This window comes from Orbicella franksi, chromosome 1, assembly GCF_964199315.1.
Source record: "Orbicella franksi chromosome 1, jaOrbFran1.1, whole genome shotgun sequence".
NCBI classification, from domain to species: domain Eukaryota; kingdom Metazoa; phylum Cnidaria; class Anthozoa; order Scleractinia; family Merulinidae; genus Orbicella; species Orbicella franksi.
In genome coordinates this window covers 16,042,521-16,065,358 of record NC_138145.1, presented here as the reverse complement: position 1 = coordinate 16,065,358, position 22,838 = coordinate 16,042,521, and the positions used below count along the sequence as shown (strand labels likewise).

At 38.1% G+C, this 22,838-nt stretch overlaps 5 protein-coding genes across 6 annotated transcripts; 4 read left to right on the top strand and 1 right to left on the bottom strand.

Moving 5' to 3' along the window:
• The first annotated feature begins 3,522 nt into the window (after positions 1-3,522).
• On the top strand, positions 3,523-3,906 carry LOC145481416 (uncharacterized). The gene has a single exon (XM_081459930.1). The coding sequence runs from the start codon at positions 3,523-3,525 to the stop codon at positions 3,904-3,906; it is 384 nt and encodes a 127-aa protein (XP_081316056.1).
• Positions 3,907-4,395: 489 nt separating this feature from the next.
• Positions 4,396-10,711, top strand: LOC145493197 (uncharacterized). The gene is made up of 2 exons (XM_081472617.1): positions 4,396-4,982; positions 10,558-10,711. Exons 1-2 carry the CDS (start codon positions 4,777-4,779, stop codon positions 10,703-10,705), a joined length of 354 nt encoding a protein of 117 aa, XP_081328743.1. The 5' UTR covers positions 4,396-4,776; the 3' UTR covers positions 10,706-10,711.
• Positions 10,711-14,215, top strand: LOC145493104 (uncharacterized). The gene is made up of 4 exons (XM_081472509.1): positions 10,711-11,620; positions 12,744-12,877; positions 13,217-13,361; positions 14,156-14,215. The coding sequence occupies exons 1-4, from the start codon at positions 10,858-10,860 to the stop codon at positions 14,158-14,160; spliced, it is 1,047 nt and encodes a 348-aa protein (XP_081328635.1). The 5' UTR covers positions 10,711-10,857; the 3' UTR covers positions 14,161-14,215.
• Positions 14,216-14,323: 108 nt separating this feature from the next.
• Positions 14,324-16,694, top strand: LOC145481324 (HMG domain-containing protein 3-like). The gene is made up of 5 exons (XM_081459832.1): positions 14,324-14,411; positions 14,813-14,946; positions 15,132-15,257; positions 15,904-15,984; positions 16,566-16,694. The coding sequence occupies exons 1-5, from the start codon at positions 14,324-14,326 to the stop codon at positions 16,692-16,694; spliced, it is 558 nt and encodes a 185-aa protein (XP_081315958.1).
• A 1,987-nt stretch (positions 16,695-18,681) lies between these two features.
• Positions 18,682-22,838, bottom strand: LOC145483384 (transcription initiation factor TFIID subunit 3-like). 2 transcript variants are annotated; one of them, XM_081461890.1, is made up of 6 exons: positions 21,546-22,838; positions 21,379-21,453; positions 21,038-21,070; positions 20,675-20,759; positions 20,116-20,227; positions 18,682-19,756 (listed from the first exon to the last, which is right to left on the bottom strand). In XM_081461890.1, the coding sequence occupies exons 4-6, from the start codon at positions 20,751-20,753 to the stop codon at positions 19,681-19,683; spliced, it is 267 nt and encodes an 88-aa protein (XP_081318016.1). In that variant the 5' UTR covers positions 20,754-20,759; positions 21,038-21,070; positions 21,379-21,453; positions 21,546-22,838; the 3' UTR covers positions 18,682-19,680. The 2 variants fall into 2 exon arrangements, with proteins under 2 accessions (XP_081318016.1, XP_081318025.1); XM_081461899.1 differs by having other exon boundaries at positions 21,379-22,838.

Genomic DNA, 22,838 nt, shown 5'->3' with positions numbered 1-22,838 from the left:
CATGGCAGCCACCTGTTAGCACATAGGTTTCTTGGGACCGGGAGATGTTGGGAATATTTTCGTATGGCTGCTGGCCACGTGCGTAAACATAGCCAGTGGCCCTGCGAAGTCCCTGCGACTACTCCCTGCAACAAGTCGAGGGGATAAACCACATCGTGTGAACTAGCCATTTTTGTCAAAAAAAATCCCTCAAAACTCTTCGTATGAGCAATCACAGATCCGCATGATTAATCCAGTTCTGGCCCTATCTCTGTCTGTCTCTCTGAATTATTTTAATGCTACATTTTAAATTTAAACTTAATAATTTTGGTTTAGCATTGGGAAAGCCACAGAGTGAAAGAATGCCACCTTTTGCCCCAAGTTTTTACCATACCCCTGTGCAATTAATCCCCGCGTTTGAACGCCACAATGGACGAGTGCCTGCAACCAGTACCCTCGTGTAAATTCTTCAAGGGACTTGTAGCAGCTGGGACTAGTCCCGGGGACTTGTCCTCTCGCGTGTGCCGGCCTTTATTCCACGGCCAAACGTGGCCAATATCAACAATAACAGCAGCACAGAAAGGAGAGAAAATTAAACTGAGCTGCCGAAGTACTGCAGACAGTCTAATAAACAAAAGGAGAAAAGGAAGTCGATATAGAGAAAAATGCGGGTCTTTGTGACCTCCTGGACTTCTTTTGGCCCCTCACGCAGTGGGAGGGTGGGGAATAGCCGACATTAGGTGTAACAGCCTACATGGATTATTCCACAAATTTAATTGAGCGGCGTTTCGAACTTTCCTAGATTTCAGAAAAATGTGAACTCGCTGGAACTTTTAAAGTTTATCTCTGAAGATAGTTCACCGAGAGGGTCGTTTTGACGCAAGAAAAGAAACGACCTTGGCTCTTAAGGTTCATCAATTATACAGAGACGTCAAAATAACGCAACACAAGCATAGGGTAACTGAAGCCACTTAAATATTTTCTATACCTAGCATTTAGAGCAATTTTCGGAACACTCTCATACATTGTCTTATAAACGGCTAAACTTGTAACTATATCAGAATTAGCGAGATCCATCTACGGATGCAGGCAGGCAACATGCAGAACACCCGATGACGACTTCCTATCTTGGAATCTCGGAGCTGTAAGTATGGCGGTTTGTGGAGAAAGCCAAGCGGAATCTGTTGGTTTTGAAGCGTGATGTCTTTTACGGGACGTGTTATTCACTAATAGAATTTTTCTGAAGATCGTTGTTATGCCAAGAAATTATCGTGTTGTGATAATCAGAGTGGATCTGGCCCTGAAGAAAGAAGCAAGAATGGTATTGTCAAGATGGAGCCCGGTGAGCGACAGGATTATGAGTGCCAGATTGAATTCTCGATATGCGAAGCTCACAATAATAATGTTTTACGCACCAACCAATGACGCAGAAAGATAGGGTTAAGGATGAGTTTTACGAGCAGCTGCAAAGGGAAGTCGAAAGAGCACCGAGGCATGACGTGCTGATTATTATGGGGTACACGAACGCCAAAGTGGCCAAGACAACCTAGGCTGGGAGAGAGTGATGGGAAGGCAAGGAATAGGAAGGATGAACAAGGATGGAGAGAGGCTTGTAGAATTTTGTAAAGTGAATAAATGGCCTTGTTATCGGTGGAACATTGTTTAAACACAGACACATCCACGAGCTTACATGGACCTCACCTAATGGCTGCGACCGTAACCAGATTGACCACATCATAATCAGTGGAAGATACAGGAGGTCTCTTCTCGACGCCAGCTAGAGTAATGAGAGGTGCGCGCAGACGCCAACAATGACCATCACCGTGTATTGGCAAGGGTGAAGCTGAAATTGTGCAGGGAGAGAAGGGGAGGAAGGAAACTGTACGATACAGCGAAGCTCAGAGATCAAAGTGTCAGTAAGAAACAGTTACATATTGAGATCCGAAACAGATTTGAAGCATTGGCCAACAACGAGGATGACAGCATCGAACAAGATTGGCTACAATTGAAGAAGGTATACTGTGAGAGTGCAGATGCTGTTCTCGAAAAAAAGAGAGAGGATTAAGTCAAACTAGATTAGTGCCCAAACGTACGGGAGAATGGATGAGAGAAGGCAGATTAAAGAGCATCTTGGGCAAGTCGAGCCAGATCTGAACGACTGAAAGAGCTGAAGAGAGAGAAGTACAGAAGAAAGGAAAAGGAGGTGAAAGCGAGTGCAAGAGCAGACAAGAGAAGAATGTTAGACAGCATTACAGAGGAGGCGGAAGTAGCAATCGACAGTAACATCGGTGACCTCTACCGCCTGGTGAAGCAGATTGTTCAAAGCAGATAGTTCAGGCAAAGACAAACACGATGAGAGCCATCAGGAACAAGCGTGGGAAGCTGCTAATGAATGGAGAAGAAATCCTTGAAAGATGGAAGGAGCACTTTGAAGAAGTGCTCGATGTAGATTCTGCGGGAACTGAGTTACCGGACGGCACTGGTGCTGCTGCCGCACAGCAGCTACCAGATATAACAACATCAGAAATCTCAGTCAGAGGCCCAGATTAGAGGTGCCATTATAAGACTAAAGAATGTAAAAATCCCAGGAATGGATTCCATCAGCGCTGAAATGCTCAAGTGTACGCACGACGCCGCAATCAAGAGGCTTCAAGTGCTTTTTAATAAGATTATGGCTGAACAAAAAGTTTCATGAGACTGGACAAGATCGCTCATCGTGAAATTCCCTAAGAAGGGGAATCTGACCATATGTGGCAACCACCGTGGTATTTCCCTCCTATCAGTGCCATCGAAGATCTTCTGTATTATTCTGATCGACAGAACCAAGAAGGGTGTAGATGAGAGGCTGTGCCAGGAGCAGGCTGGCTTCAGACAAGGAGGAGGTACTGTGGAACAGACATTCACACTCAGAAACATCCTTGAGCAATGTATGGAATGGCAGGCCCTTATATCTATGTGAACTTCGTTGACTTCAGGAAAGCATTTGATAGTGTTACCAGAGAGAAGTTATGGGTCATCATGCAAGAGTACGGCATCCCTAGTATGTACATCACCATCATCAGAGACCTGAATGATCAGAACTTAAGCTCCATCTTCGCGGGTAGAAGAACACTGATCAGACTGGTTCGAGGTGAGAAGCGGTTGTGTTATGTCTGGCTTCACTGTTTTCGTCATCGTGATTGATTGGGTCATGAGAAAAACGCTAGACAAAAGAAGAGGACCGCGTTGAAATCTCACCGCTGTCTTAGAAGATCTGGACTATGCGAATGATATCGTTCTCTTAGCAAGCAGAAACAGTGACATCCGGGAGAAAACATCCCGCTCGGTGTTGGCGGAAATGAGCTAGAAGACATTGAAGCATTCACCTACCTCGGTGCAGTGTTAGATAAGCAAGGCAGACATCAAACGAAGACTGGCCCTTACAAGGAGTGCTTTTGCCACACTAAAGCCCCAATGGAAATCATCAAATTACAGCTCTAAAACTAAGCTGCCCGTTTTCAATACCAATGTAGTGGCCATCTTACTGAGTTGAGGGCAGCAGAAATGTGGAGAATCACAGCTGCCGCAGACATGAACAAACTGGATGCTTTTCACAGGAAACGCATGAGAAAGATACAGAAAGTTTTCTGGCCAAACCAAATCTCAAATGAGGAACTGAACAGGCGGACCAGTACGCTGCCACTGTCTGTGAAGATAAGGATACGGAGATGGAGATGCATCGGACAGGTCCTGCGGAGAGACAACAATAGCATCGCCAGAACTGCACTAACCTGGGCACTAGAAGGCAAAAAAAGACTGGGCAGGCCACGAACAACCTGGAGGAGGAGTGTAGAGAGAGAGAGAGAGAGCGGAAGGAGATGGGATGGCAGTCATGGGGGTCCGCAACAACGTCTGCGAGAGACCGAGATGGGTGGAGGGCATTTCTGAATGGCCTTAGGTGTCTTGCAAAAAAAAAAAAACTCTCATTGTAAATCAATAAAAACTATTACTAAACTCTCTCTATACGTTCAAATCATACAAACCTCCAGTTTTCAATCATTCTTTTTTTCACTTCAAAATTTGAGACCTCAAAGGAGCCACGTCACGGTTTGCGTATATTGAAAAGTTTAGCCTCAATTTTTCAAATTCGTCGTTTGTTATTCGTGTTAATCATCTCCACCCTTAACCACCCTTGTTCCTTTATGGTTTATCATTATCTCTTTGGTGTTTTTCTATCTTATTAAACTGTTATTTTCAGGTTTCCTACCATTTAAACGTAATTTTGTATGTGGCCAAAATAACTCAAAATACCGCCGTTTAAACAGTTATCACACCAAAACCCGCACTCACGACACTCGCTCTCAACACAATGGAAAAATCTTAACATCTAACAGAACTTTCGAAATGATCTGCAGTAAACGGAATCCCAATCGCTTCGGCGCGGCGGCTTATCAGTGACGAGCCTGAGTTCACTATCGGAAAACCGAGGCTATTCACTAGTTTCGTCGAGATCCGCATACCACCCGGATCGGGGATACCAGATACCATTACATCTTTTTGGCATGTACCAATTCTGTTCCTTTCACTGATTGGCCGGCTTTAGCCAATTACTGCAAACCAATCAAAACGTTTGGTTACGCGGGCTGTTCGTGATCAAATAAATGGCTCTTCGGATTGATGGCAAGCGTGAAAAGGTTCCTATGAAACCAGCCATCCTATGAAAAATGTCACGGTTTGAAAGCCTGCAATCTTTCAAATTAGCCGCGTACTTTCGAACATAGCAGCTTATGATAAGCTTGATAATAACGAGATCTAACAATGCTCCTACTGGCAGAAGCTGGGCGCTCTTTGAACAAAGATTTGACAAGTCTCTTTCGGCACAACCTTCAAACGCCTCGCGTTCTTGACCGGCTTGTACACGAGCTTCACAGTGATAAAGAGCTGTGCAGTTACTTGTTTCTTAACCATCCCGGCTCGGAAGACATGCTGTGGGGACTTATGAACCTTTTGACGGAAGATTCCCGGTAAGCATGAGTTTTGTTTATACTCACGAACAGCTGAAACTGTGAAAGGTCTTTGTTTACAACGCTTTCGCGCAATTGTAAAGCAGTTTTTCAATGGGGAACAAGTACTAAACAAAATTGTGAACCAACGGAACATTGTTAAGATTTATTTCAAAGCAGTTATGACACAGCGGGTCGCGAGGGTGATGTCAATGAGAAGATTAGTTAACCATTGTGTTCATTTGACTTGTTTGAAATTAAACAGCAGCTACAGAGAAACGAGATAGCTTAGAAGATGACCGAAGCTGTAGTTGACTATATTCATGTCCTTTTTAATTAAGCTATTTTGAAAATGAACGCTGTCTCTGTTGGGTTAATCTTTTATCAATCGCAAGAAACACTACCTTGTTTCAGCAAACAGCCTTACAAGTCGCGAAATAAATAATTATGAAAATTATGATTAAGCTTATTTGAACGGTGTTTTCAGTATAACTAATATAAGCTTACTGTTAGCTTAGAAAGTAATTTCGAAGGATCTATAGCTAAATTGCTATAATAGCCCTGAGCATAAGCTTATCTGCCGTTTTCACTTTAATACTTGCAGGAGATTCTGTTGCTACGAGTAATGACAGTTTGACATTTAATTGATTTTTCCTTCGATTTTTGTAAGCAACAGGAAATTTGACAGTAAATGTTAAGCCCAAGGTTTTGTAATATTTACTTTATTTCCATCCACGATCTTTTTCGTAGATAAGCTCACAATTAGTCTTTTGTTAAATTTCAATGATTTAAATAATATGGACAGGGTTTATTTTCATTTTTGGAGCTTAATATCTTAAAATGATTTTTCCCTTCTTGTGATAGTCATTGTAATTAACACTTGGCTCTTCAGCTTGGTTTGCAATAGACATTTCCTGTGGTTATCAGTTATAAATAATGTTTTGTTGTTGCCAAACTGTAGGCAAAATCTTTTTCTCTTTGTCAGTTCCTGAAAGGTGTTTGCAATGACTTGTTAATACTATAAGCTTGCATCTTACTCTGCCACTTTTCACAATTCTGAAATTTTGCTGTATTTAGAATGTTGTGTTTGTTTCCATGGAAACCACAATAATTCATTTTCCCCTTTTTCACCATAATGAACATTGTTATCTTAGTTTCACTGCATTACTGTATTTGGATGGTGGATGAATTAATGAGACTGTTTGTGATAAATAAAACCCTGGCCCATTAACCCCAGGGACAAAAGTGAGAGTGAAAGTGAGTTGTGAAAGAAACATAACCAAATCAGCTGGAGCTTATTCAAGGTGTTAAGCAATGGAGTCACACACAAATTACATCACGAAAATTTAAACCCCGGTGTGACTCGGACAGACAAACCATTCCATGGGTTACTTCTTTGAGAGCGTCGTATGGAGCAATGGCTCTTGCGAGCTGTTCCGCGCAGTACTCAGCAATTATTTGCACAATTTGATGACCTCTGTAACTCAAAATATCAGAGAAAGCCCACAACATGCACCTTGGAATATAATACAGAGTTCGAAGGCAGGCAGCAAAATTTGATGGGCTTCTCATGTATGAAGGCTGTTTATGAATACACTTCTAATGTCCATAGCAGAAAAAAATATTGTCATTGTACCCTACATTCAGGTGTATCGCTCACAAGAAAGCCAGCAAAGAAATACCACAAAGAAATACCATAGATCCGATCCGATTTGTTGCCCTGCCATATAAATGAAACTGACCTGCTCTGTCTTCACATGTAAAAAACAGTTTTAGCTAATGTGCTATTTATGCTACACGTATCTCACCAAACATCTGTGAAATATATGCAGTTGAGGTCCGCCCACAGTTACAAATTTGTTTATGTGGTCAGATAAATGGCTCTATTAAAAACTGGGTCCTCCTCTCCAAATTGCAAAGTACACATTATTCCTAATTCTGCCATGCATATTTTGGAATTGTCCCAGGGATAATAATTTTATCCTCCTGTTCTATCGTATTTCTTTGAGTGGATGGCTCGGGTTGTCAAATTTGGGAATTTCTGGCAATAAGTTGGCTGATAAGTCTTCCCTTCAAGACCAGGATAAACAGCAGACAAGTTCTTTTGTAACATGTTTCCATGTGAAGAATTGTGATCAGCCAGTCATGACAGTTGTGCTAAAATTACATAAAAAGGTGAAGAGCTCCTGCATCTTTTCTGTTCTTCCATCGAAAAACCTAGCCTGGGTGTCAGGGCTTTTTCTCGCACTTCTGAAAAACAGTCGTGGTGTAATGCACAACCAAATACGACTAACTGTGAAAATGTGTTTGAGTGGGCCGCAACAGGGCTGAATAACGTCTGTGCATGTGCGAGAGGTCAGCACAACAAAATCAAATTTCGGCACGAATGTGATGTGTGGTTCTTTCGTGTTCAGTTGAACGACGACAAGAAAGGAGCAGAAAATTTTCCATTATTTTGGCACCTAAATGCAAATATCTCCTTTTTATGCTTTGGAAAATGACAATTTGAACAATTCGAAGTTTTTGTTCCCAAAGAAATGCCGAGAAATTCAAGAAAACTTGTAGTTAACGCGGTAAATATTTAGAGCTTTGGATTCAACTGCTACGATTCATACGAACACATTTCTTTTCAGTTATGATATATCACCCTACCCATTTTTTAACAGCAAAATTTCTTAAAAATTCGTTTTTGGAAAAAAGTTTAGTCGGGACTATTATCGAAATTTGACTGTGTTTCAGTATAAAATGGACTGGATAGCAGTTTAGATTTTGGAGTCGTTTCGCATGACGAAATGCGATCTGCCCAAAATTAAAAATCAGATATTGAGCGGTCTTCAACACCGCCACATGTCCCGCTTTCATCTTCTCGAACCAGATGCATGGCCTACTTCTGGCCTGTTCCCTGCCCGAACCCTCAGTTTCCTCACCAAAGTCTTGCAGTGCAAGCTGTTCTGTACATTTTCAAGTCCATCGCCACCTCAACTCGTCGAACATACTCCCCTGCACAGCGCCATTTTATTCGTTTCTGCCTTTTTCCACTCAACAAATTGACGTCCGTTTTTCATGCGTCTGTACTGTTATTGATCATGAATTTCATCATAGCATTATCAAAGTAGCTATGGATCCACAAGGCGATAGCCGAGTGAATCCACAGACTACTTTGACAATGTTATGACGAAATTCATTGTCAATAACACGACAGACGAATGAAAAACTAACGTTGATTTGTTTTTCACTATAACAAATTGTCAAATCGTCCGCTCTCGCTTGTTGACGCATTGCATAAATTATAAATTCATGTGTCGGTCAGCATATTGACAATGAAATTTAACCAATGAGCGCGCAAGAATTTCTGCAGTTATCGTAAAAAAACATATTTCCCCTCAGAACCCCTTTTTTACTTGTTACTCATGAGTCCACCCTTAGTCATCTCGTAACTCAACCTTAATCGGCTATCCAACACCGTGTCTTATGGCTCAATCAAAATTTATCTGGCGGTAGTAGCTGTCCCTTAACCTAGCCTCAATGCCCGTTCTCTACAAAACCTTGAGAGGATCAAACTTCCCTTGGCGTCTCAAAGAGATTTCATCACTACCCCGTTACAATTTCTGTTCTCAATGAAATCTATACCAAATTGCAACCTTTTTTCTTCTGACATTGACTCCTCTTTGTTATAGGCTGCGTTCGATCACCCTCGTATTTTTCGGTTTCTTCAGAAGCATGGAATTCACCTGCAGTGGCAACTTGTAGTTTTGATCACGCTCCAAAAGGCTGTGTTTTGGGCGGGGAATCGCTGTCTGTGCAGCCAAGAACGCCTGTTGATATAATCAGGAACATGGAACATTCCGGAACATCAAAAAACTTTAATAATTAGGAGAAAATCTATAAAATTGAACGACGAAATAACCAAAACAGCGAAATAAGGAAAGTAATGAGGATAGTGTTTACCAAGAGAAAATTTTCTCTTGTGTTTACATAATTTTATTTTTATTTAGTTATTTTATATTTGTTTTACTTATTTCTTTTTTTCCATTATTATTTCTTTAATTTTATGTTAATCATTTAATTTTTTTGATGATTCAAAATGTTCCATGCTATCAAGAGATCATGATCTGTTGTCACTTGATGTTATTTTATCGACAGTCCTCCAGGATATTATGCAAGCAACTATGTCCGTCTTGCCGATACAGGAATGAAGCCCTTATCTGGTGACTCCATAGCCCCGTGTGTTTTATCCGAGCCTTGCCAGTACATTGCCCAGGGCCCAAACCTTTGCCTCTATATGACGAGTCTGTTGTCCCTTCAGTTGTGCGCGGCTATGAGTTTTTCAAAAGTTAGTTTGGTTTCCACGTTGATCAATAATTTTCGAGTCAGCCGCATACGTTCCTACGTCATTTGTCTCACCTCTTACGTAAAACGAGGGAGAGGAAGTGACACATAACCGAGGAAGTCTCGGCATCGGTAACCCTACAGCCTTCCAGAACGGCTTTGTGATTGGTTGTCTATGTGCTTCCAGTACCGGTTGTACCGATCTTCTTGGCCAATCACGCGTCTGACTTTTGCTGGATCATGATTTGAATCAGCGAGCATCCAGCGGTCGTTATCATATTTCCGTCACGGACATTCGTTGTGTTTGCAAGTCCTTCGCTGTCTCTCTTTTGTGTTGCTATTCACTAGCAAATAATCGTGTATTTTTTAGTGCTTTGTGAATGATTTAAGTCTCCGGTTTCGTGTTTGTCAACATTGGTTTTATCGGTCCCTGTTGTTATTCCTTTTTAAGCTCAGTGGATCACAAACGATCACATAGTGTTGTCAAAACTTGCCATTTTGTATGTTACTGTCATTCTTCTGCGAGCACGTTCTCCGGCTATTCGAGGAATTCTCCTCATCGTTCCAAAAAAATGGTGTGTTATCTGAGTTATTGTTGAAGTATTTTTTACTCCTATTTTTACATTTTTGAGATTTCTCGCAAAATACCAAGTTACACTGTCACAATTTTTGGCATCGTTGAAATTTTGCAAAAATGTTGATGTATTGTGGATTTTATTCAAGAGATTGCATTTAATCATTTAGTTAGAGCTAGTTAAGTTCTTATTTCATGTTGCCGTGCTTCTGTTCACTATGAGATCACAGATGACTTCAAGCCGAGTGTGTCACTATTTTGTCCAGAGTGTATGGAGGTTTTACAAAATTGTATTGAAAAGTCCGGAGAGGTGGGAGTTGTTGAACTTTTCTGTGGTCAAAAAATGGAAACTCTGTGGAAGAGGGGGAGTTTACATGAAATTCATTCGGTGGTGGGGGTATGGATTTTTTCTGGAACCACACATCATCTTCTCTCATCTCATGTTGTGTAGCTCATAAGATGCATTTTTGGATATACTTTATAATGTTTAAACTAAAAATTCATTATTGAAGCTTAAATGTTACTTTCAGAGCAGCATAGTCTTCCCGTAACAACAAAAAATTCTAAGTGTCAATAGGGAGGCTGGGCTTAAGCAAACCCCATTAATTTATACCTTTAATGTTGAGTAGCTGCAGATGAGCAAGCACATGTTCATAATTTTCTTGATTTTTTTTCCATTTGTTCTCTTTTTAGTCCAATTGGACAGGAAGAGGGACAGGCCACTGCCCAAGGTGCAATAATTCTTATTCCAATCCATGGAAGCCAAAAACTTGCAGTAAATGCGATTATGAAATTGGGGGCAGATATGTTCCAAAAACAACCAGCAAGAAAAGAAAGTTAGAGTGGCCAGAAAGTGTCCTTGTGGTTGACTCACAACTGGTGAGGATTTACTCAGTCAAATTAGACCATTGCAGCAACCGGGTTTTTGTGTTGAAAGACAACACAAATGTTGTCTGCCACCATGAAAAGTGTAAGGAGAGCAGAGCAGTTCACATGGCAAGTGCTGTACCATTCTCCTGTGTACATATAGCTGCCACAGGAAATTCTTCTGAACCCTTGTCTAAAATTTTAACTTCTGAAGATATTCATGCTTACAAGCACGACAAGGCAACAAAGGAAAAGTTGTGGCAACATTTGGATCCACCGGAAGATTTTCGGCATCTGGTGAAAGTTTCAGAACACTGCTTTGCCATTTTTACTGAACCTTCCACATCATACCCAACTGGGTTTTGTCATGTCGAAATGGATGGCAATGGAAAATTGCAATGCTATAATAAGAATTGCAACAGAAAATCTGGAAGTAGCAAACAAATCAAGACTAAGAGTATTTGCTTGCACCTTCATGTTCTGCTTTGTGTATTGAAGTTACCAGAACAGCACCAGGAATCTTCCTGTAGCTCTGTCTCATCTACAGCCATTGACACTTCACCTGATGCCACTGATTTTGGTTTGTCATTGAGCAGGACATCGTCTATAAAACTGAACTTGACAAAAACCATCCCATATCCAGTGCCAAAAATCATTCTCAATGCATGCAGGATGCAGATATCATGGCCAACAAGTTTTCTTCCCCAGGCACAGGTTTGTGATCTTTGTGGAAGCCCCCTATCAAATGGACAACGTCATCCTGGCCAGGGACGAGATGACCAGTCATACATATTGACGCCCTCGATCTTCCAACCTGTTAGGATAGACGTCAAATTTTGTTTGAATCAAATGTGCAAGGCCATGCTTCAAGCATGGCCAGTTGATCAAGGTATAACTATCTACTTTTTCCTTAAGTTTAGAGATTGAATGGAATTTTTTTGAAAAAACATATACAGGGCATCTACTTTAACTGTCAGTAGCACTTAGAAGAATAGTGACCACTCAAAACATTGTTTGAGCACTTAAGATTACAAGGTTTTTTTTAAAGGAAGACCAATAAGCATCCAGGAAATTGTACGAAAACCAGATTTTGAAATACAGTCGAAACGCGTTTATCTGTACCTTGATTATCCGGATTTCTCGGGTATCCGTACTTTTTCTCTAGTCTCAATTTTGTCATGATTATGTATTAGTGATGATGGAGATCATGTTGTTTTCTAAACAAAAAGCAAAAGTGTTGTTTCACAGTTAAAAGTTGCTTTCTTAATGTAATCAGTTTTGTTCTTCATTGATATTTATATTTTCAATTTTCCACACCCTCGATTAACCAGACTATTTTTCCTAATCCCAATGATAATCCCTAGTCCCGGATAATCAAGGTTTGACCGTGGTATCGTGTCTATCAGATTGGCCATCTTTATTCCTTAGGGTTGTGTAGGGCATCTGTGGTAGATCTGTTGTGGCGATTTTCCTGACCTCTTTTTAATACAGGTCATTCTTTCCCAGTTCATCAGGGGTGCTGCTCATCCAGGACTGTTTATGCTGGTCTTTCTCCTGTAACCTTGAGAGTTGACATGTAGTTTTAGGGCAATGTGGGTCATGTTGTTTGCTTGTTTTCTGTATGCTTGGGTGATATTAGTCTGTTTAATTATGGAAAAGATTTTAAATTTATTGTTATCAGTTAACATTATAATACTTTAAATTTTCTCCCCAATTTGCTGGTTCAAGATAATTTGTGTCAAGAAATTAAGTACTTGACTTTATTAATGAGATTTTTAACAATTGTTATGCTAATTATTCATTATTAATAAGTTGAAGTATTTTAAGACATGTTTTTACTCCTATTACCCTTCTCTAGCATTTTTATTTGGTACGTTACTGTTCTGAACACAATCTCCTTGTTGGACACTACAAATAATTTAGCCTTTTTTCCTATTATTTAGTAGTGAATAAATTGTTAATTAAGCAGAAACTAATGCAATAGTCATATTTGTTGTTTTTCTTGATTATAGGTCTATTCAATATCTGTGATAAGCTGCTGGTTGCCATAGAGATCCTTGTGCACTGGAGAGAGTTGTTTAAACGTGGTGTTCCTCTCACAGTTGCTATTGAAAGTAGTCTTGAAAGCTGGAAAAAGTGTGGCTTGGTATTGCAACATATAAGGCTTAAGCATTGTAATGTAAATTTTGAATCTAGATTTTTTTATGTCCTCGATATTTGTCTTGCATTATTGCAGATCAGTACAATGTTCGTTCTCTATATTTTCATTTTCATTTATTGCCAGCTGCAGTTTAGAAATATTGTGTGATGACATCGTAGAGTGTGTAATATTTCTTTGAATGGGCAGGACACTTATAACAAGAATACTTTCGTCTATTTCAGTGAAAAGTGGAGGGTTTTCATCTCATATCACCAGCCAAATTGGGATCCATAAATGTAAAGTTTCGTCAACTTTTAAATTTTATTTTGCTTTGTTTTCTTTCAGATGGAGCTTACCGATAATGAGCAGAAGTACATCACAGGATTGCTGTACAATGGTTTCTATGCATTTGAGTTGATTTCTGAACGAAATATGGATGATGTGATATGTGGAATTTGTGGTGTTGTTGGTCAGGTTTATTTTGGTGATGGTAATGAAAAGAACTGCTGTAGCATAAATAAGCTGAAGTAATATCCAATATCATAATTTTTTTCAACTAAGCTTTACACTATAGCATTTGTTTCGGGTGCAGTGGATGAACAAAGGTGTCCTTCAAGTTTGATAGTGTTGCTGTTAAATGCAAACCGCCATACTGGAGGGCAGGCTTATTATTTTTCTTGCTTTGGGGAATCCAAAACAAAGACAAGTCAAGCTTGACTGGTTGAAATTGCTTTGTTTCAGAGGCGGTCAAACTGTTTTATCCTCCAAGCATGGCCAATTTTGTACATGTGATTGTTTGTTGCAAAGACCTGTTATCAAAAGAAGGGACTTTCTTTTTCTTGGATTATAATGATTTTCTCCTTTTCAACTCTAACCTTTCCCGTGAGATCAGTTGAAACACAATTTTCATTTCTTTTCATTACCTTGTGTTTTTTCTTTTTTCTTTATTTTAAAATTGTAAAAGCCATTTTTGAGTCTGGGCCAGTTACTAGTTTGGGTCCCTCCTCTGGATCCACCACTGGGATTTGCATATCCCTGACTACTTACCAATTTATACAGGACTGTATAGTTATTTGAACTCCTGAAATCAATCAGCTTCCTGTTCATAGAGTGGTCAAATGTAATGAAAGAACATGAACACTCAAACTGGGGAGCATAATCATGTGGCAAATCTTTATTGTCGTACCCCAATGATTATTGCTGGATTGGGTGGTCTAGTATATTTTTACAGGTTGGCCAATGCTACAGCTATAAAGGGTATTCAATATTTTTTATTTTCCTCAGATTGACTATTGGCAAGAATCAGACCAAAATGGTCAAGAACTGCTTCCCTCATTGGATTCATTTCTATTGTCCTTGAAGTCAGTCTTTGTTGAGAAAATCACCTTTACGTCTTCTAAACAAGATAACACAGTTAAGGCTGTTAGAGTGCCACCAATTATTGCTCCAGGCATGAGAGGAGGAAAGATTTTCAACACTGAGATGGAAAAGAAAAGTGTTTATTTGGGAGGCAGATTTTTTGACAAAGACAAAATTAATGGTAGTTATATATTCTTTAATCTTATTCAGTTGAGATTCTAGTTTCTTATTAGTTGTGGGTAACTACAGTAATGCAATCAAATGTTTAAAACTTAAAAGCTATTTATCTGTTAATGTTGATCGGTCAATTCTTATGGATTTATATCTAAGGTTTGGAGCGTGTTAGTTTATCAAAATGTCAGTTTTGTTCTCAATGTACACATACGCAGTTTCTTCTTTATGAATGTAATAACCTAACTCTATTGCATTATAGACTTTCAGTTCGAAATGATTGATGTACTATTCACCCAGTTTTGAATTGAACTATAAGCTACTTATTATGATCAATTAATGTGACATGCACACTGGTCTGAATAATTTTTTTTTAAGTTGTACATTTCTTTATGTTTTATGCAACTGTAGGTGATCCAATGCTTCTACATCATGTTATTAAATCTAAACATCTGGACATGACATCATTGGAGAAGTTGACACAACAAGAACTACGTAGCATTTGTGAAGAATGTAAAATTGAAAAGGTCTCAAGTCTTTCAAAGGTGATTGTTTGAAAATTTTCCATCAGTGATCCATTTTTTGTATGGAGTCTTAGAGAAAATGTGAGATGTGAATTCTGTCAAATTTTATAATTTTTTTGTTTTATTATTTTTGGTTATTATAGAAAAGGTAGGTTGAAAAACTTGGAATGTTAACATGTTATGTTATTATGTCTCCTATTCATTAGGCACTGCTTATCCAAAGACTTCAATCTCTCTACTCTTCATTGCTTACTGGATCTTCGCCATGCCATGGTTTCACCCATGTACGTGGCCACACTGGTGGATTCTATCACATGGTTTGCCGTCATGGGGTGTGTTACAATTTGTTTTTATATCATCTCTACATCACATCAAAAAGAACCTACCGCAGTGTATCATTTTCTCTTATTTGCCATATTGATGATCTGTGATGCACGCGCATTGAAATTGCAGAGATACTGAACCTAAAATACAAATATATAGATTTAGCCAATCCTAAAAGCGAAGCTATGGGAGCGGGTTGTTGAATGCCCCATAATTTTGATTTGAGTTTTGTAACTTTGTGGTCAGGTTTTCTGTTTATATCATTATGTTTTCTATAAACTCAAAAAAACAAAACAAAACAAAAGACCCGTGGCTAAGAGAAATTAAACATTGGTGCCTTCAAGTCTCTGCAATAACACGTAAGTGTTCACCGCTCTGCTTGGTGGCCCTGGGCTCTGCTAAAAATGCAGTCCACATTGTACACCACAAAAACTCTAATGTGCGTAATGCAAACTTACACAGTTACATGTACATGTCAATTTTTAAAACAATGTTTGTGTTAAACTTGAGTTTGTGGTTCGTTTTTGTCTTGGCTTGTAGAAAGTTAATTAGGAAAACTTAAATATGGTTTTTAGGCTTCTTTTCTTTAATTGATACCTTTACATTGCTCCCCACTCCTAAAACAGATTTTTGTTTGAAGTGTTTTCCTTTTAGACAACTGTGGCATCAAAGTTCCTGCTTTTACAGGAATCTGTTAGAGATTACCTCTCCTTAAAGTATCCTCCACTCCTTTTGGTGAATGATACACCATGTAGATTTGCCAGGCATTTGGACCTTAGGGAACCCGTCATTGCATCACAGTTTTGGGGTGACCATTTGGGCTGTTTTGAGAAACCTACTCCGGGTACTAATTAAACCAAAGGAGGTACACTATATCATTATTACTTTACTTTTACTATTAATTGTTATATTAGTTTATTGAGCTGCCACACAATTTTTTTTTAATGGTGAGCTACATGTATGATCAACATTAATCTGACTGTCTTAATGGTGCTTTGGATATTTTTATCATATATTGCCATTATCCTATATTGTTTATTTCTGGCTCATCTGTGGACACTTGTATGCAAGACATTGTACTGCTGTTTTGGGAACACATGTTGAATGGAGTCATGCTTTGATTTCCGTTTTTACTGCTCCAGACAAACTTTTACAACCAGTAAAACCAAACATCCCTTCAAATGGAGTGATCAGTTTCAAGACGTTAACACAACAGTGACTACCCTATAAAGAGTTTATAAAAATATGTGGTGATAGCATTAAGTCTGAGGCAGTGTTATCCTTGAAAATAAACATGTTTTCGACTCTTTAAACAGGTCAGTGTTCCTGAACTGGTGACTGCAGAATTCAGTGCAAGCAAACTTGATAGCAAGTCCCTCAAGGCAGATTCTGCTTTGCAGCATCCACTGACACAGTCTACCCAGCAGTATGTGGTTGGTGACTGATTCCATACCTCCGCAAATCCACATAAATCACAACTTTGTGAATTCCACAATATTAATTTGTGCCTCCAGAGAGACACAATCAAGACAAGTTACCAAGAATGTCAAAATAATAGTAAAAACCTGAAACGTCTGCGGAGTGCAACAATGCAGTCTTTTCCTGTTTACTTTGTTTACAATTTTCTCATGGATTTCTATCACAATGAGGAGATTGTTGACAGACAGAGAAAGCATTTATTATCATCATCATTGACGAATAGTCAGGCATTAAGAAGAGATGAACTTCATAGATTTATTGTTGTCAATAACTGACATTTGATTAGGTTTTGAACAGTTTATGTATGATAAGCTGTGTGCATACATGTACATGTATATTAGAGATGCAGAGAATAGCATTTGCTTTTTCCTGCAAAGGGCAAAGATTCCACTTCTATTATCAATTGTTAGATGTTTTATGTGGAAATGAGTAGATATGTGTTTGTAGTGAATGTGTGATTTCATATTGTTCTCAAAAGAATTTCTTTAAGAATTCTACGAAAATGAAACAAAATGAAAGTCAAGCTCAAGTGTGCTGTTTTTGACTACAAGTAACTATAGTTTGTGGGCTCAACAGAAGCCCACGCATTCTTACATCAAACTAGTGAGACAAACTCAGATACATGTAGTGCAGAGTGCAATTAATAGCTCTGGCATGCTAGTCCCATACTGAGTAAGTACTCACCCCTGCTTGGTTCACTTCCAGTGTATATCTACCTTGGTAGTCTGCTGAGGGCTCTTCCCCTTAGCAGTGTGTATGTTTTGAGGTTGTATTTTCATTCAACGTCCAAACATAATGTAAAATTACTGTTTATCAAGACAGCTTTGGAATTTTATTCTGGAGTTTTACAAAGATTTTCGTTCATTGCAAATTCAATAATACCTTAAACATAACTATTTAGCTCTTCGCCCAACTTTATACTTCATACTTCAAGTTTTCCTCGCAAAGGTATGTAATATGAAACTCTCGTTTTCTCTAAAACACATGTAAGATGTACTTGTTTTTTAGGGATAAATGAAAGCGAAGAAATGAAAGAGAAACACTTTTGTTTTTTCTCAAAATGCAAAATTTTCCTATCGCCCATGAACAGGAACTAATTTACTTTGGGTGATATTAACCTGCAACGGTGTATGAGTCGCCCCAAAGACTGATTACATTAATTTGCACTTTCATTAGGTGCAACAAAGTCTGGAGCAATATTTGAGTACTTTCTTGCTTTCTTCTAAATTGATAATTTGCAGTTTATTAAATCCATTAAATTGGTAACTTTTTAGTCTCTTTTACAGATCTATGCAATTAAGGCAAGAAATTAACAACTGCTAAGGAGAAGCTATGCATTTCCATTCTTTCCTGTGTGCAAAGTATCCCCCACCAAATATACAAAAGACACAAACACGAACTAATCAGCGCTTGCATTTCGAGCGAATTGGTTTTGTTATAAAGAGATTGTGTCACGGGGAGAGCAAGGGGTTATTTGAAACGAATATATATCTTGGCGATGTTCTCACTGACTAACTGATGTAGATGAATCATGTTTTAGGTAAGGTACACATGTACCTTTCCCACCTCACCCCCACCACTTCCTTGCCACTTGACTAATGAAATTAATTAATTAAACAATCATGAAAGTTTACTTCTTAGGGCCATAGGGCCATAGCTCCTTATCCCTTTAGTGGTAGGCAGCCCCCAAAACCATGCCAATAGTGCACTAAAAAAATGAAATTGGATTTTGGTTTTATCTGATTAAGCAGTTTTACAGTTACTAGGTAATTTAAATTAAGGTGGGCTTATAAGCACTTGAGGAATGGCTATGCTTTATTGTAATGTGGAGAACTCCATTGAGTGTCAAAAAAGTGACTTTTGCAGGATGATTTAAAATTATTCAACCAAGATTAACAAGCTTTGTGATCATGTGCAACTTGAACAATGCTGTTTAATTGCTCAATAGTTCATTTTACTAGATAAAACACACATTAACACAGCTTAGTCTGTCTCCAGTCTGTTTTTAATCTATTCTGTTCCTTACAATATTTTACAATATTTTATAAGCTGGTTGAGAAAGCAACCCAGCTCATTCCCAGCATATTCAGCTCATGCGACTATAGAAAAGGGGGCACTTGGATTTAACTGTTATTTTGTGTGGTTTTACCTTTCATCTTGTTGGGTTTTGAAAAAAAATTTCAGCCTAACAATGCATACTGTAGTCTTCTTGGAAACAAAAGGACTTCATCATTTTACTTTTTAAATAAGAAAACCAACAAAAGGACAGTTTTCCTACATTGAAATTTTTTGAAAACTTTAACCTTTCACAATTATAGCACTGAATTAATGGAAACCTAAAAACAATAGTTGACTAATGTAGAAAAAGACCAAAGAGAAATAAGAAAGCAGAACAAAACGGGGGGAATTATAAAGATTGACCATGATTTAGCTCCCTTAAGACTGTGGACAGTGGAAATATGCTCAACAGTGCTCTGCTGCACATACCATAAATTGGTTTTGGTTATTTTCTCGCATTTACACACTAAATATTGCAATACAGTTTTTCGCAAGCTACAGTGTGGACGGCAAAAAAATTCCTACTCCCTATACACAATTTTTTTTTCTTGTAAAAATGACTTGACTGAACTACTCTGAGTCTAAAACAGGTAAACAATGCACGGCCAATCAAACAGTGGAAATTACATTATGCAGCTTGAACCATGACAATGAAAAGATAACTAATCGAAACATAAAGGTGGCTCCCTTGTACTGGACAGATTGATACTACCATCCTATGTCAGTCACTAATTGAAGGTATCAAACTATTGCCCATCATTGGTGAACAAGTTGTGATCATCCACTAGACATAAGTAACCTTGGCGACGGTATAACCTTTCATTATAAGTTATGAACACATTTTTCCAGTTCAGCTTTTTGATCAGTTTTGCCTTCATAAGTCTTTGTCTTTCTTTACATGCATTTGGGTGTTCCTTCACATTTCCAGGGATCCTTTTCCCCTGGAAGGGTCTTTAATCCACTGCATTCACTGTAGATATAAATTAACAAAAACCTATTAATTCAAATTGCTTAAAAGGTCATCCCTTGTACATTCCTTCAATTGTCAATAATTCATTATTAAGGGATTGGTTTCCAAACTCAATTTTCCCTCATCTTAAGATGAACGCTATGTAAGGATAATGGAAAATTTCTGTAATTTACCATTGTTCTGAATGGCACTTGGAATAATTATTTGCTGATCTTCTCAGTGACCTTTCTTGAACATGTTTTCATACCAAATGTTGGAGCATCATTTACTTATTGCCCATTCTTTGTAGTAAATATTCATATAACTAATTAACATTGCTGTGAGCAATCTATGATTGGAATTCATCTAAGAATACTTACAAGTGATACCAATTTTTGCATTTGTCACAAGCAACCCATTGCTGTGTGCCTTTCTTTGATTTACTGTATTTCAGTCCACATTGAAAACAATTGTCACTGGTCTTGTCTGGCACTAAACAGAGACAAAGATACTGAAATTGAGTCCATTACACTTATTAATATATTTTTAGTAATTAAAATTATGCAGTCAGGAGAATTCCTTTTGTGAATAGGTTACAACGAGTCTGAAGTTTTTTTTATCCAAAAAATTCTTAGTGATTCTGTGATAGCAAGTGACTTCAGTTTACTTTAGATATTGCACGGCAGATGTATGGTACATATTGGTATAGTGGTTCAGTGAAAATTAGATTAATTTTTTTTTTGCTTATGTCTGTTTGTGATTATTCAAAATATTTGAACAATATCTGTTGCCACTTAATGGGAGATAAACCAAAATTGGTAATGCAAATTATTCAACCCTCAGCATCATTTTGGCATTATGAGTGGAAATTACTCGCCATTATTGGGGAGAAGGAGGAGGTCCTTTTTATAATGAAGAGTTTTGAATGTAAATTGATACCTTCTGTGGCCACAGGTTGTGACAGCAGAACCCCAGAAGCTCCCTCGACGAATTGTAGCTGCTTTCTTGTTCGAGTCATTATAACCTGAATTCAAGACAAAAACAATTCATTTAAATGTAAAGTTTAAACTTGAAGTTAAGCCTTCTTTATGTACATCATATATGATGACATTTCCAAACCCGATAACTCAAATCTGTTTTTGGTAAATTGAATTTACAACCATTTTCCTCCAGCTTACAGTTGCAGTTTTTCCTGAGATGGTTATATGAAATTCAGTGAGATTAACTTCAAGTACTTTTTGGCTTGTAATTATGACTATTATTGAATTAAAGTACAAACACACCAAATCTAGTTGAATTTACCTTTGCTGGTGGCTGGTATGGTGTTTTCTCCACCTAAAAAATGACAAGAGAAATCAACCTTCACGTTCTCATTACATTTTGGTTTCTTTAATTGTAAACACTGCATGCTTAATTTTGCCTTGCTTTTGAAGTGCAAATGGTATACATTTTATCATGAATGAATCCCTACCTAAAAGTAGCAAATAAACGTGAAAACAATAAATTTAACAAGTGTCAGTCTGTTAGAGATTTGAGAGGAAATATGATGAAAACAAGGCTACTAACTAAAGGGGTGAATTTTGGAAGCACTACGTGAATGTTGGGGGTTGAACACTTTGCAGTTAAGAATTTACAGTAATTACCTCTTTTTCTTCTGATGATGAGGAACAACCTGGTTTGGGCTCTACATCTGCTGATGTTGAGGGTTTAACTATTTCCTAGATTTTTTAAAAATCAGAATTAATTTCACATAAATCACTGACATATCTTCAAATAAAAGCAAAGCTGCAATATCATTGCTGTAACATACATGTGTAGGCGATGTAAGTGTCCCCACTGTCTTTGTATTTGGTACTTTGGATCTCAACACCGCTTCAGCACCCTGATACAATGACCAATAAAAAATAATGTATATAAAGATCTTAACAACCTACACACAATTAACTTAACTGAAAAAACTTCAGTTTTTTTGAAAAACTTAAATAGTTGAGAGTTGTTTAAGTACACATAGAAAATCAAGGGAAGCTACAGTAATTTACATTATTTTGAATATTCTTCTCCAAAATTCTTTGTAACTGCTTTTTAAGGTTTTGTTTATAGGGACTGGCCAGGGGGAATGGCCACATGATTGCACTTTATTTATATATACCTCATGGAAGAAAGGTTTTGAATGTCTCCATCATCAGTCTAACTTTAACAGATGAAGTAATTTTTGTAATGCGCAGAATGGAAACAAATATTGAGCCATCAATCCAATGGCAGCATTGCAAGTCCAAAACTGATGCTTGCTGGTCAGGTGGTCAATCAAACAACCACCCACTCTTATATTTTTCTGTAAATATCGCACATTGTTTCAGAGCCTTTAATCCATGAGGCTTGACACGGATTGAGCAACTAGACAGTTTAAATACTAGCCATTTCATAGACACGCTTCCTCCGGGGAGTGACAGTGTTGAAAGTTTTCTTGGATGCTGGTGTTAAATTCTAAAGGATATAAGAATGCTATACAAAATGTTATCTAGAATCCAGCTTGGTAATGCATTGCAAACTATACAAGTAACTTAGATAACTTCCAAAGGGGAGGGGGGGTGGTTATAGAAAACCAAAACACGATTACCACTGATCGGATCGACATAGGTGCATTAATATGGCATAAGCAAGATTATTAACTTACAGTTTGTACTTTCAAACAGCGTTTTGGTTAAGGCAATCTTGACATGTGAAGCTAGCTCTTAGGCCTATAGACAAGTGTTTGTGAAAGGAACCCTTATGAAATCACTGTTGATCACAACCTTAATTATTGTTCCCTTCAAAACTTTTGAAATTTTCCCAGCCCAAAAGAATCAAGTGCGGTCAAGAGAAAAGTTAAATGAAACATAGGTGTCATAAACTGTGTTCTGCAGTTACCTTCAAGGCTTGTTATGTTAATAATTACATAACAATAATTGCACGCATGTATTGTACAGACTTTATGAGAACTTGTATATGAGATGATACATACGCAGAAGTGCCAGATGTACTTTGGTTGCCCCCTGACAGTAACAAGGGGTGTTGCCTTGTAGTGAGACCCTGTAACGTGCTAAGCAAGTATAGGGTCATGCTT